General features: G+C 48.7%; 11 protein-coding genes across 11 annotated transcripts; 6 read left to right on the top strand and 5 right to left on the bottom strand.

The window, feature by feature from the left end:
- Nucleotides 1-1,604: 1,604 nt before the first annotated feature.
- COCVIDRAFT_28291 (hypothetical protein) lies at nucleotides 1,605-1,931 on the bottom strand (the record flags this gene model as incomplete). The annotated part of the gene is made up of 1 exon (XM_014699232.1): nucleotides 1,605-1,931. One exon carries the CDS (start codon nucleotides 1,929-1,931, stop codon nucleotides 1,605-1,607), a length of 327 nt encoding a protein of 108 aa, XP_014554718.1.
- A 2,650-nt stretch (nucleotides 1,932-4,581) lies between these two features.
- On the top strand, nucleotides 4,582-5,240 carry COCVIDRAFT_104341 (hypothetical protein; the record flags this gene model as incomplete). Its single annotated transcript, XM_014699231.1, has 3 exons — nucleotides 4,582-4,848; nucleotides 4,925-5,034; nucleotides 5,090-5,240. The coding sequence occupies 3 exons, from the start codon at nucleotides 4,582-4,584 to the stop codon at nucleotides 5,238-5,240; spliced, it is 528 nt and encodes a 175-aa protein (XP_014554717.1).
- A 574-nt stretch (nucleotides 5,241-5,814) lies between these two features.
- On the bottom strand, nucleotides 5,815-7,654 carry COCVIDRAFT_17639 (hypothetical protein; the record flags this gene model as incomplete). The annotated part of the gene is made up of 3 exons (XM_014699182.1): nucleotides 5,815-7,233; nucleotides 7,281-7,450; nucleotides 7,519-7,654. The coding sequence occupies 3 exons, from the start codon at nucleotides 7,652-7,654 to the stop codon at nucleotides 5,815-5,817; spliced, it is 1,725 nt and encodes a 574-aa protein (XP_014554668.1).
- A 693-nt stretch (nucleotides 7,655-8,347) lies between these two features.
- COCVIDRAFT_39460 (hypothetical protein) lies at nucleotides 8,348-9,765 on the top strand (the record flags this gene model as incomplete). Its single annotated transcript, XM_014699230.1, has 2 exons — nucleotides 8,348-9,668; nucleotides 9,725-9,765. The coding sequence occupies 2 exons, from the start codon at nucleotides 8,348-8,350 to the stop codon at nucleotides 9,763-9,765; spliced, it is 1,362 nt and encodes a 453-aa protein (XP_014554716.1).
- Nucleotides 9,766-10,648: 883 nt separating this feature from the next.
- COCVIDRAFT_104279 (hypothetical protein) lies at nucleotides 10,649-11,499 on the top strand (the record flags this gene model as incomplete). The annotated part of the gene is made up of 2 exons (XM_014699229.1): nucleotides 10,649-11,173; nucleotides 11,251-11,499. The coding sequence occupies 2 exons, from the start codon at nucleotides 10,649-10,651 to the stop codon at nucleotides 11,497-11,499; spliced, it is 774 nt and encodes a 257-aa protein (XP_014554715.1).
- Nucleotides 11,500-11,813: 314 nt separating this feature from the next.
- Nucleotides 11,814-13,334, bottom strand: COCVIDRAFT_39458 (hypothetical protein; the record flags this gene model as incomplete). Its single annotated transcript, XM_014699228.1, has 2 exons — nucleotides 11,814-13,261; nucleotides 13,313-13,334. The coding sequence occupies 2 exons, from the start codon at nucleotides 13,332-13,334 to the stop codon at nucleotides 11,814-11,816; spliced, it is 1,470 nt and encodes a 489-aa protein (XP_014554714.1).
- A 159-nt stretch (nucleotides 13,335-13,493) lies between these two features.
- COCVIDRAFT_104249 (hypothetical protein) lies at nucleotides 13,494-14,550 on the top strand (the record flags this gene model as incomplete). The annotated part of the gene is made up of 4 exons (XM_014699227.1): nucleotides 13,494-13,550; nucleotides 13,602-13,740; nucleotides 13,800-13,919; nucleotides 13,973-14,550. 4 exons carry the CDS (start codon nucleotides 13,494-13,496, stop codon nucleotides 14,548-14,550), a joined length of 894 nt encoding a protein of 297 aa, XP_014554713.1.
- A 258-nt stretch (nucleotides 14,551-14,808) lies between these two features.
- Nucleotides 14,809-15,061, top strand: COCVIDRAFT_28284 (hypothetical protein; the record flags this gene model as incomplete). Its single annotated transcript, XM_014699226.1, has 2 exons — nucleotides 14,809-14,931; nucleotides 14,987-15,061. 2 exons carry the CDS (start codon nucleotides 14,809-14,811, stop codon nucleotides 15,059-15,061), a joined length of 198 nt encoding a protein of 65 aa, XP_014554712.1.
- Nucleotides 15,062-15,751: 690 nt separating this feature from the next.
- Nucleotides 15,752-16,700, bottom strand: COCVIDRAFT_39456 (hypothetical protein; the record flags this gene model as incomplete). Its single annotated transcript, XM_014699225.1, has 3 exons — nucleotides 15,752-16,100; nucleotides 16,172-16,259; nucleotides 16,325-16,700. The coding sequence occupies 3 exons, from the start codon at nucleotides 16,698-16,700 to the stop codon at nucleotides 15,752-15,754; spliced, it is 813 nt and encodes a 270-aa protein (XP_014554711.1).
- A 1,360-nt stretch (nucleotides 16,701-18,060) lies between these two features.
- On the bottom strand, nucleotides 18,061-18,454 carry COCVIDRAFT_28283 (hypothetical protein; the record flags this gene model as incomplete). The annotated part of the gene is made up of 2 exons (XM_014699224.1): nucleotides 18,061-18,317; nucleotides 18,382-18,454. 2 exons carry the CDS (start codon nucleotides 18,452-18,454, stop codon nucleotides 18,061-18,063), a joined length of 330 nt encoding a protein of 109 aa, XP_014554710.1.
- Nucleotides 18,455-20,198: 1,744 nt separating this feature from the next.
- COCVIDRAFT_104219 (hypothetical protein) lies at nucleotides 20,199-20,357 on the top strand (the record flags this gene model as incomplete). The annotated part of the gene is made up of 1 exon (XM_014699223.1): nucleotides 20,199-20,357. The coding sequence occupies one exon, from the start codon at nucleotides 20,199-20,201 to the stop codon at nucleotides 20,355-20,357; it is 159 nt and encodes a 52-aa protein (XP_014554709.1).
- Nucleotides 20,358-20,513: the final 156 nt, after the last annotated feature.

Below are 20,513 nucleotides of genomic sequence, written 5' to 3'. Positions count from 1 at the left end.
GATGCAACGATGATGTCTATTCTTACTGTATGAAATCCGATAACACTCAACCTGGGTCTGCGCCCACCTTGGCAGCGTATGTCTTGATGTCTGTCATCAGTACACAATTTGTTAGATACTGGCCCGGTACCGACAATCGTATCATACGCTAGGCATCGGAGTCAAAAATTAGTTGACAAGGACAACCGCACGCGCGTGAGCGAGTGATAGTTTAATACTTCATGTATGCAAAGTTGTCTAACGGGCTATAACCTCGGACATGTTTCCGCAGAGGCAGATGGCCCAAATCGCACTGGAACATACGATCAAAAACCCGAATATCATGCTGTCGGGTGTTTTCCGACAGCATGATAAGTCTGTATACATACTATGTAGAAGCAAGACATTGGTGATGATCGTTTTAACAAGTTATATCAGGGTCTTTGTCTGTTCTTTCTTTCTTAGTTGGAATTTACAAGGGTGCTAGGATATATTAGGTATCAAGCGATACTTCATATGCCCAGCCGGCAATGAATGCAGATTCGCAGTTACACTAGTGGCGCAATACATAATCCAAAACGCAGCAACAAAAGAATATTTAAATGAGATAGTGTTGGTGACAGTGGTAGCCTCTGGGCTAAGTACAGGTCCTCCGCCAAGGCACTACGTATGCCCTATCAGAGAAGGTCATACCAGTGGTACTAAGAATCGAAGAGCAAGATTTCAGCTTATCTCATTCCGCCGCATGACTTGTATGATTGGCATCAAGCCTCATAACTCGAGTAATTTGGGAGATTAGAAGTGCACCCCAAGAAAAAAACCCGGATACCATGGCTGCACACTGCAACCCTCACGGGGATGATCCAATATACATCGCGCGAGCTGAGAGACACATCATCTGCATATACAATCTGCAAAGACTATTTATAAAGTTGTCCTCAATGTGGTGTAACAGTGTTTTTGTGAAGAGAAGACTGATGGCTTTACCCCATGTTTACCTCAGTAACCACCACTTCTGTAATAGTCACCCGATCTATCAAGGACATCAGGGCCCATGAGGGGCTTTAAGAAGTGCCATCGGATCGGAACAACCTGTAGTTTTTACTGTCGTCCCAGTCCATTCTTCGTGCAAGTCTCCCTTCTGCCGCCCCTGCAGAATTATTACGTACTGCGCCATGATCCTGAAGTAATGAGTTAAGTTCACGCATCGCTTTCTTGCTCTCCAAGACAGCTTGCACAGCAGCTACGCTATCCTGTGGGAAAATATCAGCTAGCCAATTGCATGTGTCTAAGAGAAAACGGCCCAATTTGATACTGTCCAGAAATGACTAGGAAGATGGCGGCAGGTATCTCAACATTGCCTGTGTTATCAAGATCAGTCAGACCAGAAGCTCATTCATGCGCACACGCAGAACATATTCTTACCTGCATACACTCCCCACTACTCAGTCGCGCTCCTCTCTGCCGATGAATCCATCAATATATGATAGCAAGGAGCCTTCAGCGTTACTCCAGCCACCTAAGATTTGGTAAGGCGAGATATTATCTTCCTACCCGTAGTCGGTACCATGTGGTAGTTTTGATGGTTCCATGTTCGCGCTTCCTGCTAGCAAAGGTCGCGATTTTCAGTAGACGATTTCTGGATCACATCCCTCCCGCATTCGAAGCAGCATAGCCTGTATCTCCCGAATATAATCGGTGAGTAGTTTGGTAGAGTGGAGGAATTCCAAGACTGACAGCTGCTGTATGCGATCGAAAAACGGCATAGTGTCATGGAGAAATCGAGCATCAATCCACTCGATTGCCGCAAAGATGCCGAAGAACCATGATTCTTCGGCAAGCCCCGTAAAATCAACGTCCTTGGAAAGGGTTTCTAGTCGCATAGTAGTGTTTGCATCTCTGAGAAGCCAATTGTACAGACAATACGCCGCGAATGTTGCAGTAGGCACCATGCCAGAGGCTTTGCATACTGCCAGGTATGGCTTGGAGAGTCCGTAAGGGACCTTCTAAGGCTGTGCGAGACTTGTACTGAGACCGTGGGGGGATGGAAAGTTTCTTCTCCTGACATTATACAACTGGATTGTTGGGAAGGCCCTTTGAGAATTCCTAGTGGGCAAGTTGATGCGCCGTAACAATGCAGAATCGAAGAAGGTGAAGAAGACAGCCAGGGTGACCCGAGTGAGCCTGACATTCCGGAGCCTGACATGGAGCTTGCCCTCGTGCCGCCAACAGCCGAACCCATGCAACTTTCCCCCCGTTGCTCTGGTCCCTGTTCTTAGGATGAACACCTCAAGTCAGTCATCAATCTTCCAGAAGATGCACACCTCGATAGCCCCCGACCGAGCGTCTACACCCGACAATGGCTGTCGCCTTCAAATTGCCAGTACTAGCAACGACATTAGAAACTCCTGTCTTTTCCAATGACCCTAATTAAAGCTGCTGTATTAAGGGCTATCACGGCATCCTGTGCTTCATTCTTCAAGTTCGTTGATGAGATACGAGCGTTCGGACAACTTATCCTCATTGCATCATCTGCCGAGAGGCGTCGCGCACCAGCGGTAGTGTCGGAGGCTCAGCCACACACCACTGCGCCACTGTAGCCCAATAATGGAAGGTAGAGTAACCCCTTGTCGCGTACATTCTTACATCGCTGTAGAGTTGACAGCCAATAAGTTGTCTGGCGCGGTACTTGTAGTATACCAACGCTTTTCCACACGAGCCGCCCAGATCCGCGCCTTCATCATCATATACAAATCAGTACTCTTGGCCAATTGTTTGACACTGCTTATCCCGAGGTATACAGTTGTCACTCGGTTGAATGCTGGGTGCAAACAAAGAGTGCAACGCGTGATAACACCGCAATTTTGGTAACTCACCTGATGAATAACCGATCTTGTTTTTTGTTTTCAGATATGGAAGGTCCAAGAGCGGGAATACGGAGGGGACTGATATCCCACCAAACACATTCTAAAGCTCGGCTTGTGTTTATGCATAAGCGGCGGTGTGGGAGGCTGGCCAGAAAATGTTCATTTGCGGAGGAGGCGTGGCGGGCTCTCCAAACCAAGTACGAGCCTCGTAGCGGCTCGTGCAGCCCTTCAGGCTATACTCTATTCAGTAGTAATATAGAGTCAGTATAAATTAAAAAGTAAGCTCTAGCCTTTTAGAACATTACTAATTTAAGCGTTGATTATAGAAGCAGAATAGACGTGGGAGAGATAGAAGGGAACTCCATGTGTTGATGTTGATATAAATTCAACTCGTTTACTTGCTACCCCTACCCTATGTTAGGGCAATACTACCCATTTTTACAAAGGAGCTCTAGTACTAACCCTAATGGCCGAATGGGACGCACCCACCAACAACCACATCATGTGCACCGTGGAAACTCCTGCGCACAGGCTCCTTTATCCGTGTATTTTTGACTTCTATTAGAACCTTTGATTATGATAGAAGAATAGGATAATCTTACAACCCCAGAAGCGGGCTCGTTTCCTGGGCAGACTTTGCCTCTCCATTGTGGACGCGATAGGCAACTAGCACCATACCTCACAAGAGGTTGGATAACTATATGCTAAAGGAGTAAGGATACTCAAGAGAGTAATCGCCGAGATTGGCACGAGCATGGTAGATCGAATTAGTGGATAGTTTGGGAAGGGAAGAACTTATGTAAAGACGATGGCTCAAAGGGCTAATTGTAGATCAAAAGGGCTCCGGTAACGTAGTTCGGGTAATAAAAGTGTTAGATCCCCACTCTTAGTTACGAGAGAGGCAGCCCATCTATATGCAATACGGGCAAAGATTATTCGCCACCCTCGTAAGAAGTATACGTCACCATCACAAGCAGGAGTATGTAAGTATCACTGCGATACTCTTTCTACCCCAATGAGTATAATTCGTATCTTTATACTCTATACTATCTAGTGCTGTAACTTACTCCTCTTTCTTTTCTCTCTATCCTTTCTTCTTCCTTCTCCATTACTTCTATTATTTTTCAAGAATAAAAGGAATTATAGAAAGAGAGGTATTAGGTAAGAAGAAGCAAGTGAGGACAAGAGACCGAGAATAAGAGAGGAAGAAAGGAAGAAGAAGAGAGGAAGAAGATATGAAGAAGAAGAGAGGCGTGTTTTCTCTCTTTTCCGTTTATTTTACAAGTGTAAGATGCGATAGATTCAATTAGATTAGAAACAAAGCAGGGGTTCCCTGCTTATGGGGTGGTCAATAAACTTTCCCCAGTAAGCACTGTCAGGGAATGCTTCCCGGGCGCTCCACCAATGAGAGCATCAAGCACTCATTCTGTGCCTGGAACAGTGGCTGCCGACAGCCCACCGCCTCTTGGCAACTCGAGCAAGCGCAGGCATAGCAAGGGGCGGTGTTTCTCTGCTCGACCAGACCGGCAAGACATCATGCGTCCAATATGTCAACGGTAAACACGGACGTACGGCGATATTACAACGGCGCTTCTCTAACACTGGGCTTTGAGTTGCCTCGCTTTATAAAAGGACATGGCTGGCCCGATCATGTCCTACACAGCACCGGTCATTCCACGCCTTTCAACAGCCAGCCTGATTTTTCCCACTCTAATTCCAGTAATCTGAAATCAACATGCGCGTCGCTCTTCTCGCTGCCATCGTTCCCGTGGCCCTCGCTGGCTGGAACCCCAAAGCATGCAATGGAGCTGGAGGCTGCACCCAAGTTGGCTACGCCAGCTCGGGCCCTTTCGTCTGCCCCGATGGCAGCAGATTAAACCTTCCTTCGTTCGCGGGCGATAACTTGGACGCCGGCAATGGAAACGCCGACCCCGTGGCGAAAGCGGACTTCCCCAAGTCTTGCACCAGCGGCGCTGTCCCTCCCGCCGACGCTACCTTCATTGTAAGTAACGTCATATCCCATCGCCTTCCCGAAATGGTAGTCGACACACGAAAATACCTATACTAAACCCCATCAGAAAACCAAGTCGAGGAATAACCAGACCATGTTCTTTTTTGTCACGGGCAAGTGCGATACTCCTAACCCGGAGGCTTTCAACTGCTACAGCAAGAACCCCAACCCATCTGTGTAAGTCATTAATCCAACTTCCCCGAAGATGGCTGGCGTGCTAACCATCACAAAGCCACACATTCTGCGCCATGTATGATACCAAGGGCGCGTTGTGCAAGGAGAACAACGCGGCCGGATACTGTGAGCGTTGGGGATACTCGACTGTCAACCCCCAGTGCGCATACTGGAAGCCCGGTCTACCTGACCTCCCCAACAACCAGTAAATATGTCTCTAATGTAGCTTCTTGTATATATTAACTGTATTGGCTTGGGACAAAGTCATGACGATACTATCGCCTTTGGCATGGCAAGACAATGAAATATGACTTAAATTCTTTTTTGCTATGTGTCATACAGTATTCGTGTTGGAATATGACTGCAACTATTTTGCTGAGCGTCGAGAAAGCGTTGGTCAAAAGAGGTTGAAATATTCAACACTTCAAGTAGACCCAGAGGTCCAATCCAGGCATGACTTTCTTACCAATCGAAGAGGTGAGGATGTAGCTCCCATCCTTGCCAAGACATTGCGATATTGCTCCTCGTTGCGAGCGTGAACGATGAATAAACACGTTAATGATAGGCGTGCTTTGCCAATACATGATGAAAGCGATTTCCTTATTGCAAATGGCTGCGCCTGTGACATGCCATGCGGGAATGTCCCCTCTATTAAATCTATCCAGCCTCTACTTGTTTCCATCCTTTGGTAGACGAATTATCTTTGACCAGCCGCTAATAGTAATACAATATGCAGAGAACGAAGTGTCTTTTGAAAAGGAAAAATCAGATACGCAAAAGGTTTTAAATCGGAGGCTTGGCTTCGCCTGGCGCATAATCTTGCGCAATCTTAACAGCGCCAGGGCTAGGCTTGGGGTATGTTGTCCGCCTCTTTGCGCGCACGTAAAAGTTCATCGGACGAATCAGCTGGAACTCTGGGTCGTATGTGACAGCATCGTCGCCCTCCTTGAAGAACTCGTACCGGTATACAAGTTCTGGCAGAATTACCTTGACTTCTCCGAGTGCAAAGTTGAAGCCAATGCAGCTTCTGGGACCAGTTGCGAAAGGCATGTATGAGTTCTTTGGTCGGTTGGCTACTTCCTCACTACCCCAGCGGTCTGGATCAAAGCGGTCTGGATTTGACCAGATATTGGGGTTGTTGTGAATGGCGTGCAGGGCACAGATGACTACGGACCCGGCAGCAAGCTTGTAGCCACCTGGCACAATACAATCGACCTTGACCGTTCGCCCTGGTTGGAAGGATGGGTTGTGCAGGCGCTGGGTCTCTTTGACGAACTTATCAAGGAAGGTGAGGCCGTCGGAGAGTTCTGGCGTCCATTTGGTGTTTTCGTTGACACCAGCATCGACGAGCTCCTGCAGCATTCGTTCTTGATTTCCTGGGTACACGCACAGCGCATAGAGGAGCCATGAGAGCAGCGAAGAGGTCGTCGTGAAGCCAGCACCTGCTATCGGTAGCATGTTCGGAATGACAAGGTCACGTGGTAGCTTGTTGCCTTGGTCATCGGTGGCACGCTTGAGGTAGTCTACCACACAGCTTGCTCCAAGGGCGGCCGAGTGCAGAGGCAGATCATCTTCGGTATCGCCTTTGGGCGCATTATCAATAGCCGTGTTCATGATGTTCCACAGCTTGGCGCCGACGTGATGGAGGTACCAGGGGGCTGTGAAGGGTACAACACTCAGCTTAGAATACCAAGCACCTCGCGACATGACCTTCTTGTTGAGGGACAGTGAATATGCGATTAAGATGACCAATTCGTTCAAAGGCGAGTCTGGTGTATCGAAGTGATGGGAATCGTAACCAAGCGCAAATTTGAATACTGTCTGGGACGCCAGCTTCAGCATGTACTGATATGCGTTCCAGGCCTCGCCTTGTTCGTCCAGCTGGTCGAAGACCTTGAAAGAGTCCTTGACAGAAGCTTCCATCAGGGGTGTATAATGTCTGATGGCCTTTGGAGCCATGGAAGGTGGGATGAACTTGTGCGCTTGTCTCCATGCTTCAGTATCAGTGTCGCAAATGAATAGAGCTCTGTTATCCTTGATGCCGGCCAGAGGATGGTCTGGTGTGATGAGCTTGCTGAAAAACTCCGACTCTTGGAAAGCGACTGTTGCAACAGCAGGGTCGTTGGTCAAGTAATTCATTTTTCCCATTGAGTCGTACTTGATGATCGGCCCATATTTTTGGAACAAGCGAGCGTGGTTTCCCTAGGGAGGGTCAGTTGTGCTACGGGCATGGACAACAGCCGACTTACCAGATGATCGGGGAACACCTCATAGTAGCTGCCTACGAAAGGAAGACCTTCGGGACCAGCAGGGTCTCTGATAGCCTGGCCATCGACTGTAATGCCAAGATCTTCTTCGCAGTCCAGGACGGCGTCCAAGTCTGGCAAATCGTTTCCTTGGGCATCTTGCAGGGCAATACCTGAGCAATGGCAGGTTAGCCGATATATAGGTAAAAGATTTTTTTTTTCTTCAAAAATATGTGCTTACCGGTTGCTTGAATGATGTTGTATTGTTCAGCTATGGCGATTTGTAGAGACTCAAAGTCGTGACATTGGTCGATAAGGATGTCTTGGTGGTAGACGTCTTTGTCTTGCCCGACAAGGTAGAAGCCTTTGAGAGTCATGTTGTGCAATGGTCCGGAGTAAGGCAGGTGTGAATCAAGTCTCAAGGCTCGGCCAGAGCAGTAGCAAGGCGACGAAGAATTAATATCGTAATTCCACCCTTCCCCTTTGACGGCGTCAGTGGTAGGACATATCCATATCATCGGCCAAGAAAGTGGCTAGGCCGATAATATGACGCAGGGCCACCCGCCAGCACACGAATTCGTATATTCCAGGGCATGAACCGAGGCATGTTTACAAAAAGCGTAGTGATAATGCAGGTCGTGCGAGCAGTCCGGCCGAACCCTTTTCTTTGCAGGTTCTGTGCATTCTAGGGGTGTCGGAGTGTCGGAGATAAAATGCGTGTGCGCCACGAGGATGCCGATCACTGCGATGCGGGTCTGATTAACGACGGCAATGCCATTGGCTGCGATGACGATGAGCCTCGGCAAGTGGGGATCATCCGTCTCCATTTGCAACGGTCGACGGCGCTTCCGACTTTGCGCTGCCGTCATAGCGTTTGGAAATTTGCATGCCAACACTGCAATTGTGATCTGTGCATGTGCAATGGCCATTGCCGATCCACTCTCCTCGTGCGACGCCATGGCGACGGCGATGGTAAGGCGGGCCGGCGTCGAGAAAAAGCTCTCGTTGTCGCAGCCTCGTCCCTCGCAACCAAGAGCACCCCATCTCATCACTCCAACACATCCGCCAACATGGCCGACGCCGTATACACTCTCGCAGAGGTAGCCAAGCACAACACCAAGAATGACCTCTGGCTCACTCTCTGGAACTACGTCTACGATGTGACCGACTACCAAGAAGAACACCCCGGCGGAAAGGAGTTTCTTCTTGAGAACGCCGGAGCGGATGCGACCACCGCATACGAAGACATTGGCCATTCCACAGACGCAAGGGAAATCCTCGAGAACTATCGAATCGGCCGCCTTGCTGACGATGACTGGACCGACCACGAGGCAAGCAGGATGCCAGTCATCAAGCCAAACAAAGTCTTTGTCGTCAACAGGCTCCCTCCACCCACATCAAGTCTCGCTCAATTACCAACCATGGGGCTTGGACTAGCCTCAATCGTTCTGTCTTACGTCTACGGCCACAAGGTTACACCGTACTTGCGCCATCTTCAAAGTAGCGGCTTCTGGAAGGGTTTTGCAGTCTCTTCCATTGCCAGCATGGCCCTCGTGGGCTATGCCAGCGTTTGGGCCACCAAAAGCTTCGATGTCGCACATATGGATTTCAGGGCATACCCCGCGCATTACAGGGCAAAGTCTACGGCGTCCAAGCCGACCAAAAAGAAGGACATCAATCTTGGTGTCCTTAACGCCCGCATCTACCAGCCATTTCCGCTGATCGAGAAGACGAATGTTTCACACGACACTGTTCGCTTGGTTTTTGGCCTTCCTAGCGAGAACTCTATCCTTGGCCTACCCACTGGCCAGCACGTTGCAATCAGGCATGAAGTTGATGGCAAGCAAATTACCCGATCATATACGCCAACTTCCAGCAATCAAGACCTAGGCCGACTGGAATTGACAATCAAGATATACGAAGACGGCAAATTAACACCATGGCTGAACAAGCTTAACATTGGAGACAAGGTTGAAATTCGAGGCCCCAAGGGCGAAATGAAATATCACAAGAACCTCGTTAAGCAACTTGGAATGATCGCCGGTGGCACTGGTATCACCCCCATGCTCCAAATTATTCGACGCATCTGCGAAGATCCGCGCGATCATACCAAGGTCACCCTACTGTTCGCTAACAAAACCGAAGCCGACATTTTGCTCAAAGACCAGCTGGACCGATTCGCAAGAGAAAACAGCCAATTCAGTGTGCACTACATTCTTAGCAACCCCTCCGCCAGTTGGCAAGGTGCAAAGGGCCGTGTCAGTAAGGAGCTGATTGAACAGCATATGCCTGCACCAGCCGGTGGGGACAGCAAGATCCTTCTGTGTGGTCCAGACCCAATGGTAGACTCCATGTCCAAGCATCTCCAAGAACGTGGCTTCAAAGCACCAGGTAAGATATGACTTCATCTCCAAAATCCTGAACACTCTGCTAACGTAAACTTACAGGCTCCATCTCGAAACCTCAAGATGAGATTTTCATTTTCTAAGCAGACCCGAATTCTTTTAGATTCTTAGTCTTCTATTCTTTCATCGCCATACGCAATGGCCGGGGCATCTAGGGTAAAGAGACAACTTGAAGCGCTTGGAGCTTGGGAATACCATATAGACATGTATTATACATAATAGGGCGTTTGTCTTTCGTAGCATGAGTGCATAATTGCTGGGTACGATGACCATCCTGAAGGTGTTGTACTGGTTCAGAAACTATGTAATAAGATGTCGGGTTTGGTCACTTTTATCTATCATGGCGCGTGTGTACCACGGGGAAGAAAAAATGATATTGATCCACAATTTATCCATTCCAGAGCCCATCTGCAACTGCCGTGTCTTCTGTGCGAGTGGGTTTAAAAAGATTCTGCATAGTATCATCCACTTGTTACTCTACCAAATTCGGTTGTAACAGCACTATTCTCTTTCTTCCTGTTGATAGAAAATATTATATTTTCCAAGAGCGAAATACGCACCTATGGATTGCATCATCTCCATGAATTGCTGTGGGACCAGGCCTAGTGACATCGATTGAGGATGACTTACTTCCAAGCTCTTAACTTTTCTTTTTCTCCTTCGAACTTAATTTGCATCGGCTATGCAGTAACTTTATCCAAGTTCACGATCGAATGTCGGTAAATGAATAGCAAGAAGCAATCGCCGACCGGAATCCGGCATGCCCGAAATGCGGTGCCGCAAACTGGAGGCCCGAGCTTTTCGGTCGCAGTGGACATTCACGAGAGCAAATAATAGCATGCTACCCGTCCCACGACACAGCTCGTCCCGACCTATAATAGCCCCTCCCCTGGGCCCAATTGCTCTCAGAGATACTCACCCGCTCTCCAGTATCGCGTTCCGGTCCTTGTCTCCTCCACCATCACCATGAACACCATCTCCCCGCCCCCGCAAATAAAACGGCTCTCAGGCCCCAAGCGCGTTCTCGGTATCCTCGTCGGCATCACAGGCGGCTTGGGCGCAAACGCCCTGCTAGCATACAGCGTATCCTCCTTCTACACCCGCAACACCAAATTCGTGCCCTTTGACACATCCGCCCCGGACCTCACGACCAAGACGTTCCGCAACCACAATCCCCTTAACAACCCGCCGGCCTGCATAGACCACGCCATCAAGCAAGTCCCCTACGGAAAGTTGCCGGAGAAGTACTGGGTAAAGGGCAGTGGGGGACGCATATCCGTGGACCAGAAGGCGCTGGTGACGGATTTCTGCAGGGGCATCTGGAGTGGAGTCGCATTTCGCGTCCAGAGGCGGTTCCTAGAGAGAAAGTATCGCGCGCTTGAGGGCAGGCAGGATCATCTCTGGGACGTCAAGGATTTGGAGAAGAGTACTTATCCCATCGGAACCAAGATTGTGGATCATTTCGAGGTTGTGGAGCATTCAGATGACAAGGTATTATTATGCGGACTCTTAATTCTGCTCGATCCCGGCGTCAGTAATCGCAGTATGCTAATCAACATGGTGGCTAGGTTATTGTACGATGTGGTGATTCACCGCTGAACCAGAATCAGCGACCCTCGGACGGTCTGTTCTCCATGGAAGTGTCAAAGGACGACGAAGCTCAGATGGCAACTTTCCACCTCAAGTCTGTTTTCGTAGATACATCGCCAGAGGGTAAGGGCACCCAGCCTCAGCCGGCGCCCCTTCAGGCTGCGCATCGCTGGTATACGAAGCTGTGGATGGAGAGCGCAACACGCAAGTTGATCAAGGAAGCGTGAATTACCCGTGACGGAATTCGGGCAGTTTGCACTTTTTTTGCAAGATGCGAGTGATGATTAATTGAAGCGTCATGTGACCAGTGAGATTTTATCTATACAGACGCTTGTCGCCTTGTTGTATATACTTTTGGCATACCCTCGCGCTGATTTGGTTGAAAAACAATAGAAGCAAAGCTTCCACTCAAAATTAACCTGGATAACGCTGTTTGCAAAATTCATACACTGTGATATAAAATCATATTGTCGCAACAACAAGCTCAGTTAGTCTAGTACCAACTAAAGACTGAACAACGTTGGAAAACATGCTACCACGCCTAGCTCCTGAACAACATCAGACCGGCTTCCTCTGCGTCCACTTGCTCTTCCTCTTCACTCTCAACCTCATCATGCTCCCCAAGTCCCAACCGCTGACCGAATAGACTGCTAAATAGCTCATCTCTCTGCCGGTCGCCCCATTCACCCCTGTCTTCTGGCGCCATGAAATTCTGTAGCTTCTCTTGGACAACGTACCGGAGCTTGCGCCCTTTGCTGGCCTTTGTATCGACGACCTTCTTGGTCTTGGCTTCACGGGCTACCTGCCACGGCGCCTGCACAACAAATTCCGCCGTTCCGTTAGCATTGAGGTCGGCAGAGCGCTGCTCGAGAAGCTCCTTCAGCATCAAACCGTAGAAATCCGCATCGTCGTAGATGGCGGGGTCAGGCTGCGCTGCTTTATTGGACGATTGAAGAGGTGCACATGAGCGAGGCATTTGTGTGCGAGTGACGAGATGGGATGATGTAAGCTGTGAGACCAGGACTTCGGTGAGCGTTTGTTGGGCAGAAGCGTTGAGACGAGCCTTGTTGTTGGTTACGGTCGTGGCTTTCGTCTTGTTTGACCATCTCTCAAGAATTGCTTTGCGGTGTGGCAGAGTGCCCTTTTCCGTGTCCTGGATAGAAGACCAGATTTCTGATGACGGAGTCGCTTGGTCGAAATTGGCGCGCTTCCGCTTTTGGCCTGTTCGTGACTCTTCCAATGACAATCGGAGGTTTGTAAGATTGTTTAACAAAGTCAAGGCTGCGGCCTCGGCGGCCTCGACCGGTGCTTCTTGAGCGGCTCCATTTCTGTATGGCTCCGCAGTCATAGAGTTGGTACTAATCAAGGCTTTTTGTAATCGGATACGGGAGTTGAGTAATGTGTCAAATGCCTTGCGCTGTGTCTTGATAGCTTCTCCTTTGGCAACATCGGACTGGGTGCCAGCAGCAATTGTCGATGTAAAAGACTTGCTTGCAGCCATGAGATCGCGTACCGCAGACGCATCGCGCTTCTTGTCTTTGCTGGGCTTTTCTCCATCCGAAGCTTCAGAATCCTCTTCATCGTCGCTGACGCCCTCGGCAGAGCTTCCCATCTCTTCGTCTTCATCACTCATGTCCAGATCCAAACCGCCCTCGGCGTCGCTTCCACCACTTTCATCTTCACTGTCAAGCTCAGCGCTATTGATATCGTCTTCTCTTTCCTCATCACTAGCTTCGCTATCCTCGTCATCGAAACCTCTGGCAAACGGATCGTCGCTATCGCTGTCCTCAAGAGCCTTGCGGTCTACTTTACGCCCAGTATACTCCGGTCCGAGGGGAACCTCAACTGGCTTGCGTAGCTTGCTCTTTCCTACAACTGTATAATGCTCGCGCCCAACTTTCTCGTCTTCGACGTCTGAGATGTCGCTACCAGAACGCTCGTCCTCGCTAGAGCTAGGCGCAGGGTCGAGTAGGGACTCGGGATCGAAATCTGATGTTTTCTTAGCCGTTTTTCCATAGCGCGATCGCAAAGAACCTTTACCTCTGGTCTTTGACTTCTTCATGGTGTCAATGTCGGATTATGGTCTTCTTGGTTGCAGGCGCACGCGAAGAGAAAGTTCCCTCTGGGCCCCACAAAAAAGTCAAAAGATGTCGGCGTTTCATTTTACCGATGCGCGTCACCTCCGCTACCAACTCCGCAACTCGTGTTGCACCTCAAAATGATGTTGAAACCACGGCTTTTTTCGACATTGCGGTGTTTGCAGCATGAGAACCCCCTTGTATGTTGTGGTGAACATGCAGGCGGGCGCAGTGGCTGATGTCTGGCGCAGGGCCTTCCGCGCTCCGGCGCGCCGCCGCAAATGCCTCGGATGCAACGAGGATTGCCACAGAAACGGAGCATCAAAGATGTGAAAAAAGTGATTGCTGTTTCATCGGCAAAGGGTGGTGTTGGAAAGAGCACCATTGCCGGTATGCTGGACTAATGTCTACGCCATAACCGACGACCACACGCTAAAACCAAGTTTCAGTGAACCTGGCATTGAGCTTCGCGCGGCGTGGTTACAGAGCTGGTATATTGGATACTGATATATTTGGCCCATCCATACCGACTTTGCTCAACCTATCTGGCGAACCTCGACTGTCTACCAGTCAGTCACGAGCGCGCCCCAGCACACTGACACGTCCTGACTTTGCCTACCAGACAACCAACTCATACCCCTCTCTAACTATGGCCTCAAGTCCATGTCCATGGGTTACCTCATCCCAGAGTCCTCACCGGTGGCTTGGCGTGGTCTAATGGTCATGAAAGCTATGCAGCAACTGCTACATGAAGTCGAATGGGGTGGTCTGGACATCCTGGTTCTTGACATGCCACCTGGGACTGGAGATGTACAGCTCACCATCACCCAGCAACTGATATTAGACGGCGCTGTTATTGTCTCTACACCTCAAGACCTATCTCTCAAGGATGCCGCAAAAGGTATCGAGCTGTTTCGAAAAGTCGACGTAAAGCTGCTGGGTCTTGTGTGCAACATGGCGGGCTTCAAGTGCCCAGGATGCGGAGATGTACATGAGGTGTTTGGAAGCATGAAGAATATCAGGGACATGTGCAATAAGTATGATTTAAACATGCTTGGCGAGATTCCCTTACATGGCAGTATTGGTGAGAATGCGGATCGGGGTAAGCCGACCGTCGTGTCGGAGCCGGATGGAGAGCGAGCGATGGCTTTTGGCAGTATTGCCCAAGAAGTGGAGGCATTGACTGGTTTGCAAAAATGAGCCACTATCTCAGCTTGATCCAGCATGACGGATCCTGAGCCAATCGTTCAGATTGTCAAAAATCAAATACATGAAAATTCTCTGGCCAGCAGCTACTTCGTTATACCTGGCAATCTCTCCTGGCCCCTTTTTTGGCTCGTTTAGCTAGTCAAATCTATATAAGTTCAACTTACCCTACAGTTCTACCTTCTATAGTCATCAATTATCTTATCTACTTCACAATAACCACTTTACAGGCTCAAATAAACATCTGCCAACATGAATTTCACCACTCTCGTCACTATCTTTCTTACTGCAGCTACTGCTTCTGCTCTCGTGATCGATAGTAACATCGAAGTAGGCCAGCACCTGGATAAGCGTGCGACTTGCATTGAGTGCCCCGTATGTGCTTGATTCCCCAGTAACACAGTATACAGAAGAACACTAACAAACATAGGGTGGTGGAACAGCTTGCTGCAAAGGCGCAGGTTCAGGCGGCTGTGTGCCGACATGTGCCAGCATGTTTTATTAAGTAAAAAAAATCACTTAACCTAGGCTTACATTCTTCTAGGTAGAACGATAATAGGCCTTTAGAAGGGTTATCAAAGAGTCAGGGAGGGGTGGCGCAGTGGGTTTTCCTCCAGAGACTAAATTTCTTTTACTGCAATTCAAAGGAATTCGCAAGATTGGGAGTTTGAATCTCTCTCCCTCTAAAAACCAAAAGTAACTCTGAGATTACGAGGACTGTTTCTAAAAATCTGTATATAAATACAGTTTTCTTTGAGTCTTTACTTATAGCTTTAGCTACATATTACAATTAGCCCTAGAGAGGATTCTCGTACAAGAAGAAACGCGATTTCATTATCTCTAAGAAGCTCCACGCTGACTAGCCTTACTTATACTAACATGTTAGGAATCTCTGTTTTTAGATAGCGCCTAGTCACGTAAAGAACACTAAAATATCTACTGAGAAATAAGCTAGAAAAAATAAGCCGAGAAATGAGATCCGAGATTAGCTCAGAAACAAGCTTAACAGAATATGAGCTAGGATATAATCATAAATGTAGTGGTTTATAAATAGTCTGGATATGCAATACGAGGTAGATATAGTAAGATTTCAGGCGCGTGGAGAGGTTATGTGGCTTTAAGATAGGAGTACCTATGATTTGTTTGCTTACGTTGCTTTTCCCGTTACGAGTGGATGCACACTAGTTCGATTGTTTCATCGTTCGTGAAGAGCTTTACCATTGCTAGCCCTCTCATTCATCCATTCCCGAATAGGTTCCCATTTTCGACAAGTATGTGCTCCTGACCTCCCTAGAGAGAGTGGAAATCCCGGCCATGAATAAAGAGGAGACGGAGTCAGATCGCCGTGGCACATAAGGGCCTGTCGGATGCGGTCCAAACAATGTTCCATATGTTTTACGTTCCACATGGGGTCACCGATTTTCTCTGCTATTTTCCGCTCAGTTTGAGAGTGAGCGTTGTCCTCATTGGAAACATTGTAGAGCACTGGTTGGATCTCGTTACGTATGGCGTTGAGACAATGAAGGGAATGGAAAACGTCGGGCCTGGGAAGGTTGAGCAAATCTGTTAGAGATGATTCTTTCATGGATAAAAGCCAGAGGTGGATTTGTCTTACTCGAAATGGTATTCTCCATCCTTGCGCTGTGGTGTCAAATCGTCCAAGAATGGCGTAGCTTCTTTCTTGCTCATAGTCGGAAATTCACCTAAGCCCAATATTAGAATCAGAAATGCACGGTTATGCATATTTTCGGTTGAGTTTGGTACATGCCGTGTAGCAACTCCTCCCACGCTTGCTCTATTTCTGGACTTGGCGGTCCGAAGTATTCCACTTTTGCGTCGTGTAGACGGATAACTCGACGCTGGGTCGCATCGTAAGTTAAAGCTCCAGTATATGTCTGTTCCTCGTATTGAACGGCCTTGCGTGCGTCTGGGAAGTCTGTTTGCCAGGAACTGGGACCGCGACGAGACCAAATAGTAAGATTTATGACGGTGAATGCCAAAAACAGCAACAAATTAACGGCTGTTAAACAACACCAACGTCGGTAATGGCTTTGTGAAGCAACCCATCTTCCTGTTTGCGACACCTCATCCTCATCATGGAGAAAAGCAGTCGCCTCGTCATTTTCTTTGTCTTGATCTGGCATTGCGATCTCGAGGATCGGGAACGAGTTGTAAGAAATGATTTGATGATTTCAAAAGTTTCAGAGTATCTAGTACCGTGAAGCTTGAAGATCGGCTGACTACCTCCGGAGTCGTTGGGACAGTTGTTAGACCGTGGTGAGCTGGGAAAATAACCGAGCTTGACAACTCCCGCTGCCAATGGACAATGTAAATACACATAACCCGACTGCGGTAGTTTAGTACTACCTTCATCTGCACTTGGGTAAAGCATCCGGTAATGCATCAACGGCATAAATACAGTTTGAACCATTCCTATTTGGCTGATATCCATGCACTAAATGCCGTCATCCTCCCATGGTCTCCTCACGGAATGTGTGGTCGGCGAACAGTGCACTGTGTAAGCGATGGATGAATCAAAAAGATAAGGTTCATGACGCCATTTGTAGACGGCGGCAACCGGGTGACGGCGGAATTTCATGGACAGATCGGCTGACTACACAATAAATTGTGTATGCACTGAGCGAGAACTTCTGCTGCTTTCTTTTTTGATATCTGTAATAGATCGGTTATGGAAAGGCCAATATTATGGAAAGCGGAGTGAGCTTTGCGTAGTATTTAGGTGCCAACCTCCAAGATACGGATCTACGTATACTATACACGAGATTCAAAGCTGACATTTCACGAGAAATCGCTCTAAACGAGTGTAGACGTCCGGAAAACATAAGATCCGCATTTCTCGAGTTACTTCAGGATTCTCATATGAGAGCTACAAACTTTCGGTATTGTTCGGAGCCAGATCGGACCGATAGGTGTGATGCTTACACTGCTTATTGCTGACCGCATCGTTGGTGAGTTTCAGGAAGAGGTACCCATACATCACACTCGGGTGATCATCCCACCGCTCAGTGAATCGACACCATGTTATTACTTGGGAGGACTTCAAGCAGGATTTCGAAAAAGGTTTCTGGACTTGGGCATCTCAACCCAATAACCATCCATAATCTCACGATACTGTGCGGTGTGGAAAGTGTTGCTCTCTGAGCATGTTTTTGAAAGTACGGAACGATACAGTCGCATATGGACCAGACGGAGAATTCAGACATAGGCTCTCAAACCAGTCCAGTGGAGTGAAAGTGTCTTTACAAGTGCCGGTCTAGAACAATTTGCAGTAACTGAAGAAGTGCAGATAATAAAAAGAACATGGGCATTCATCTTCTCTTTGATTGTAGCATGATAGAAATATTCATCAGACACTATTGAAGGAAAGCACGTCTAAGTATAGAGAGAGGATTGCACGTCACGGTGACGATATGGTGTTACTACTCTGCTAGTTCCAGAATTTTATATCTTTCTGATACAACGAGTGTTATCTCCATATCTATTTCACTTCTTTTGGATTATATCCCCGTTGTCTTCCTGTACGACACCTCGTTTATCCTCCCGTACGATGCCTCGTTTATCTTCCCGTACGATACCTCGTTTGTCTTCCTCACGGGGAGCTCGCCTGTCGATATCATCATCGGCAAACTGAAGGCCTCGTTTATCTTCCTCACGGGGAGCTCGCTTGTTGATATCATCATCGGCAAACTGAAGGCCTCGTTTTTCAGATACAGTCGTCAAAGCATCAAAGCGCTCAAGGTCTGAAAAGAGTTTGTTAGTTATTTCCAGATGTTTTCAGTATATAAGAGACTGCAAGTGTATTACCTCCCGCTCTAGGAGTGGGTGCGGCCAGGGCAAGTCCGACTAGGATGGGCGTGACAAGAGCAGAGAAACGCATTGTCAGATAAGATGAATGATATGTAGTAGATGGAGAAGTGTTTGGCCTTTTGATGAGGTCGTTAGCGAGAATCCTCCTCCTTTTTATAGTCTCACCTTGCTGATGCTGTGGGGATGGGAAAACAGACGCAGCTTACCCAACAGTAGGGTTCACATATATCGCAAACATTTAGTCAGCCAAAGTGTCGCAAGTAACTTGCGACATGCATTCTTACATAAGTGCATAACTGGCCGAAAGTTTGTGGGCAGACGGATGTTTGCATATACTTTGTTACATCGGAGTCGCCGATGACGTGAAGTTCGGCATACGTAGTAAGATCGTCCAATGCATCCGGTGGCTTTTTCAAGCTGCACTGCATGACTCTGGATAAGTATATTTCTTGATTGTTGCTTAGAGTTTCTCAGTCCGCTGCACATGAAACCCTCATCACGCTATTGTTGTTTTTAACTGCAGCAGCAGCAGCAGCAGCACTTTTATACATAGATTTGTTCTTTTCGTATCTCAAGATCAGACGCAGTATGCGTGGTATGGGCAGATAAAACGATGCAAAACGGTAGCTGGTAACCGAAGACGACGAGCCAAATAACATGTTGACGAATGAGCACAGAAGCTACAAAGAGTGATGCTAGCAAGGAAATGACCGAAAATCATGCAGCAAATACAAGTCATGGCCATTGCGGTGAATCCGGAGTTTGGACTCACAAAGTGGTGAGAGCTACTTGGTACAAGGACGCTCTGGTGTTGTCCATAGGATTGGTCTAGTTCAGTAAGCACTACTTACATGGGAGCATGTTGGAGATAACCGTCTTAGGTTAGCGCATGGTTCACGTGACCAGGACTAAGATACACCTTGGTACACTACAACCACTACCAGAAGCAGAATAACCAAGATGGAATAGAAACTAGAACGGAGCAGCTAGAATGACCGATCAACGGCGAATGTGTTTTTGAGGGATCTGAGCATTCACGGGGTTGTCGCTTGAAGATGTAACAAAGAATGATAAGAGCTACAGTATACCCCTCTTCAGGTCCTTAGTAGGTTATCAGTAAGTAGTATGTTAAGACCAGGGGACGGGTCCTTTGTACCCGAGGCCACCATGGTCAGTGGAGGGGCACTTACAATCAACTTCAAGTCGGATAGTCTAGTGATAGGCTGAGGTTAGATTGACTAGTATCAAGGCAGGTTTGGTGGAGCTTGTTCCTGACTACGGCACGGGGGTGGATCTGCAGGCCGCGTACGTATAACGATACAAGTCGGGCATTCTACTGGGCGCGATGCAAAGTGCGACAAGTTCATGCAGTCGACGCCATGCGACGTGTAGGCCCATGAATGGTCAACAGGAGACTGAGAGGGTGGTTTGGTTCACTCCAACTGTCAGGTAGCTGTCCGTGTGTCTGCAGCACGGCCATGACTATGACTAGCATGACGACAGATTTGGTCGAGCTGCATGCTCTTCTGTCCACTACGCTGCCATCCATTCACCAACACCGTCGCTCGCTCCACCCTCTGGGCACCACAACATTCACCCACCCGCTCTGCTCTCTGGCCGTCTGACGCCTGTCGCCCGCACCGCGCACTGATCAGTTCCGGCCCCTGAGCCGCATCTGCGCCGCATGGAGAACGCTGGGCCGGAAAGCCTGCCAGCCGGGAGTCCGCAGCCAAAAAAGCTGCCCGCACCTTCAACCCCGACGTCGTCAGTCCGGCGCAAGATGGCTTCCCATGGCCCTTCGCCCGCCTCCAAAGATGGCGCCGCTCCTCGTCGGCCCACCGTCTCCAGCACTACTACTGCCACTACAGCTACTGCTCGCCGGCCGGCAGCCCCAGCTCAAACTACCACGACGCGCACCTCGACGAGCGCTGTCAAGCCCCCCGCAGCCTCCACCACCCGCGCCAGCGCTGTAGGAGGATCCAGCCTCAGCAAGCCCCCTACGCGTCCAGCTCCCGGTACTGCTGCGCGTAGAACAATTTCGTCGTCCAAGACTGCCTCGGACCAAGACCCAGATCTATCATCAGTAACATCGGGAGAGGAAAGCAAGAAGAAGCCACCAGTGCGCAAGC

This window comes from Bipolaris victoriae, assembly GCF_000527765.1.
Source record: "Bipolaris victoriae FI3 unplaced genomic scaffold scaffold_65, whole genome shotgun sequence".
Lineage (NCBI taxonomy): Eukaryota > Fungi > Ascomycota > Dothideomycetes > Pleosporales > Pleosporaceae > Bipolaris > Bipolaris victoriae.
This window is presented reverse-complemented; position numbering and strand designations above follow the sequence as displayed.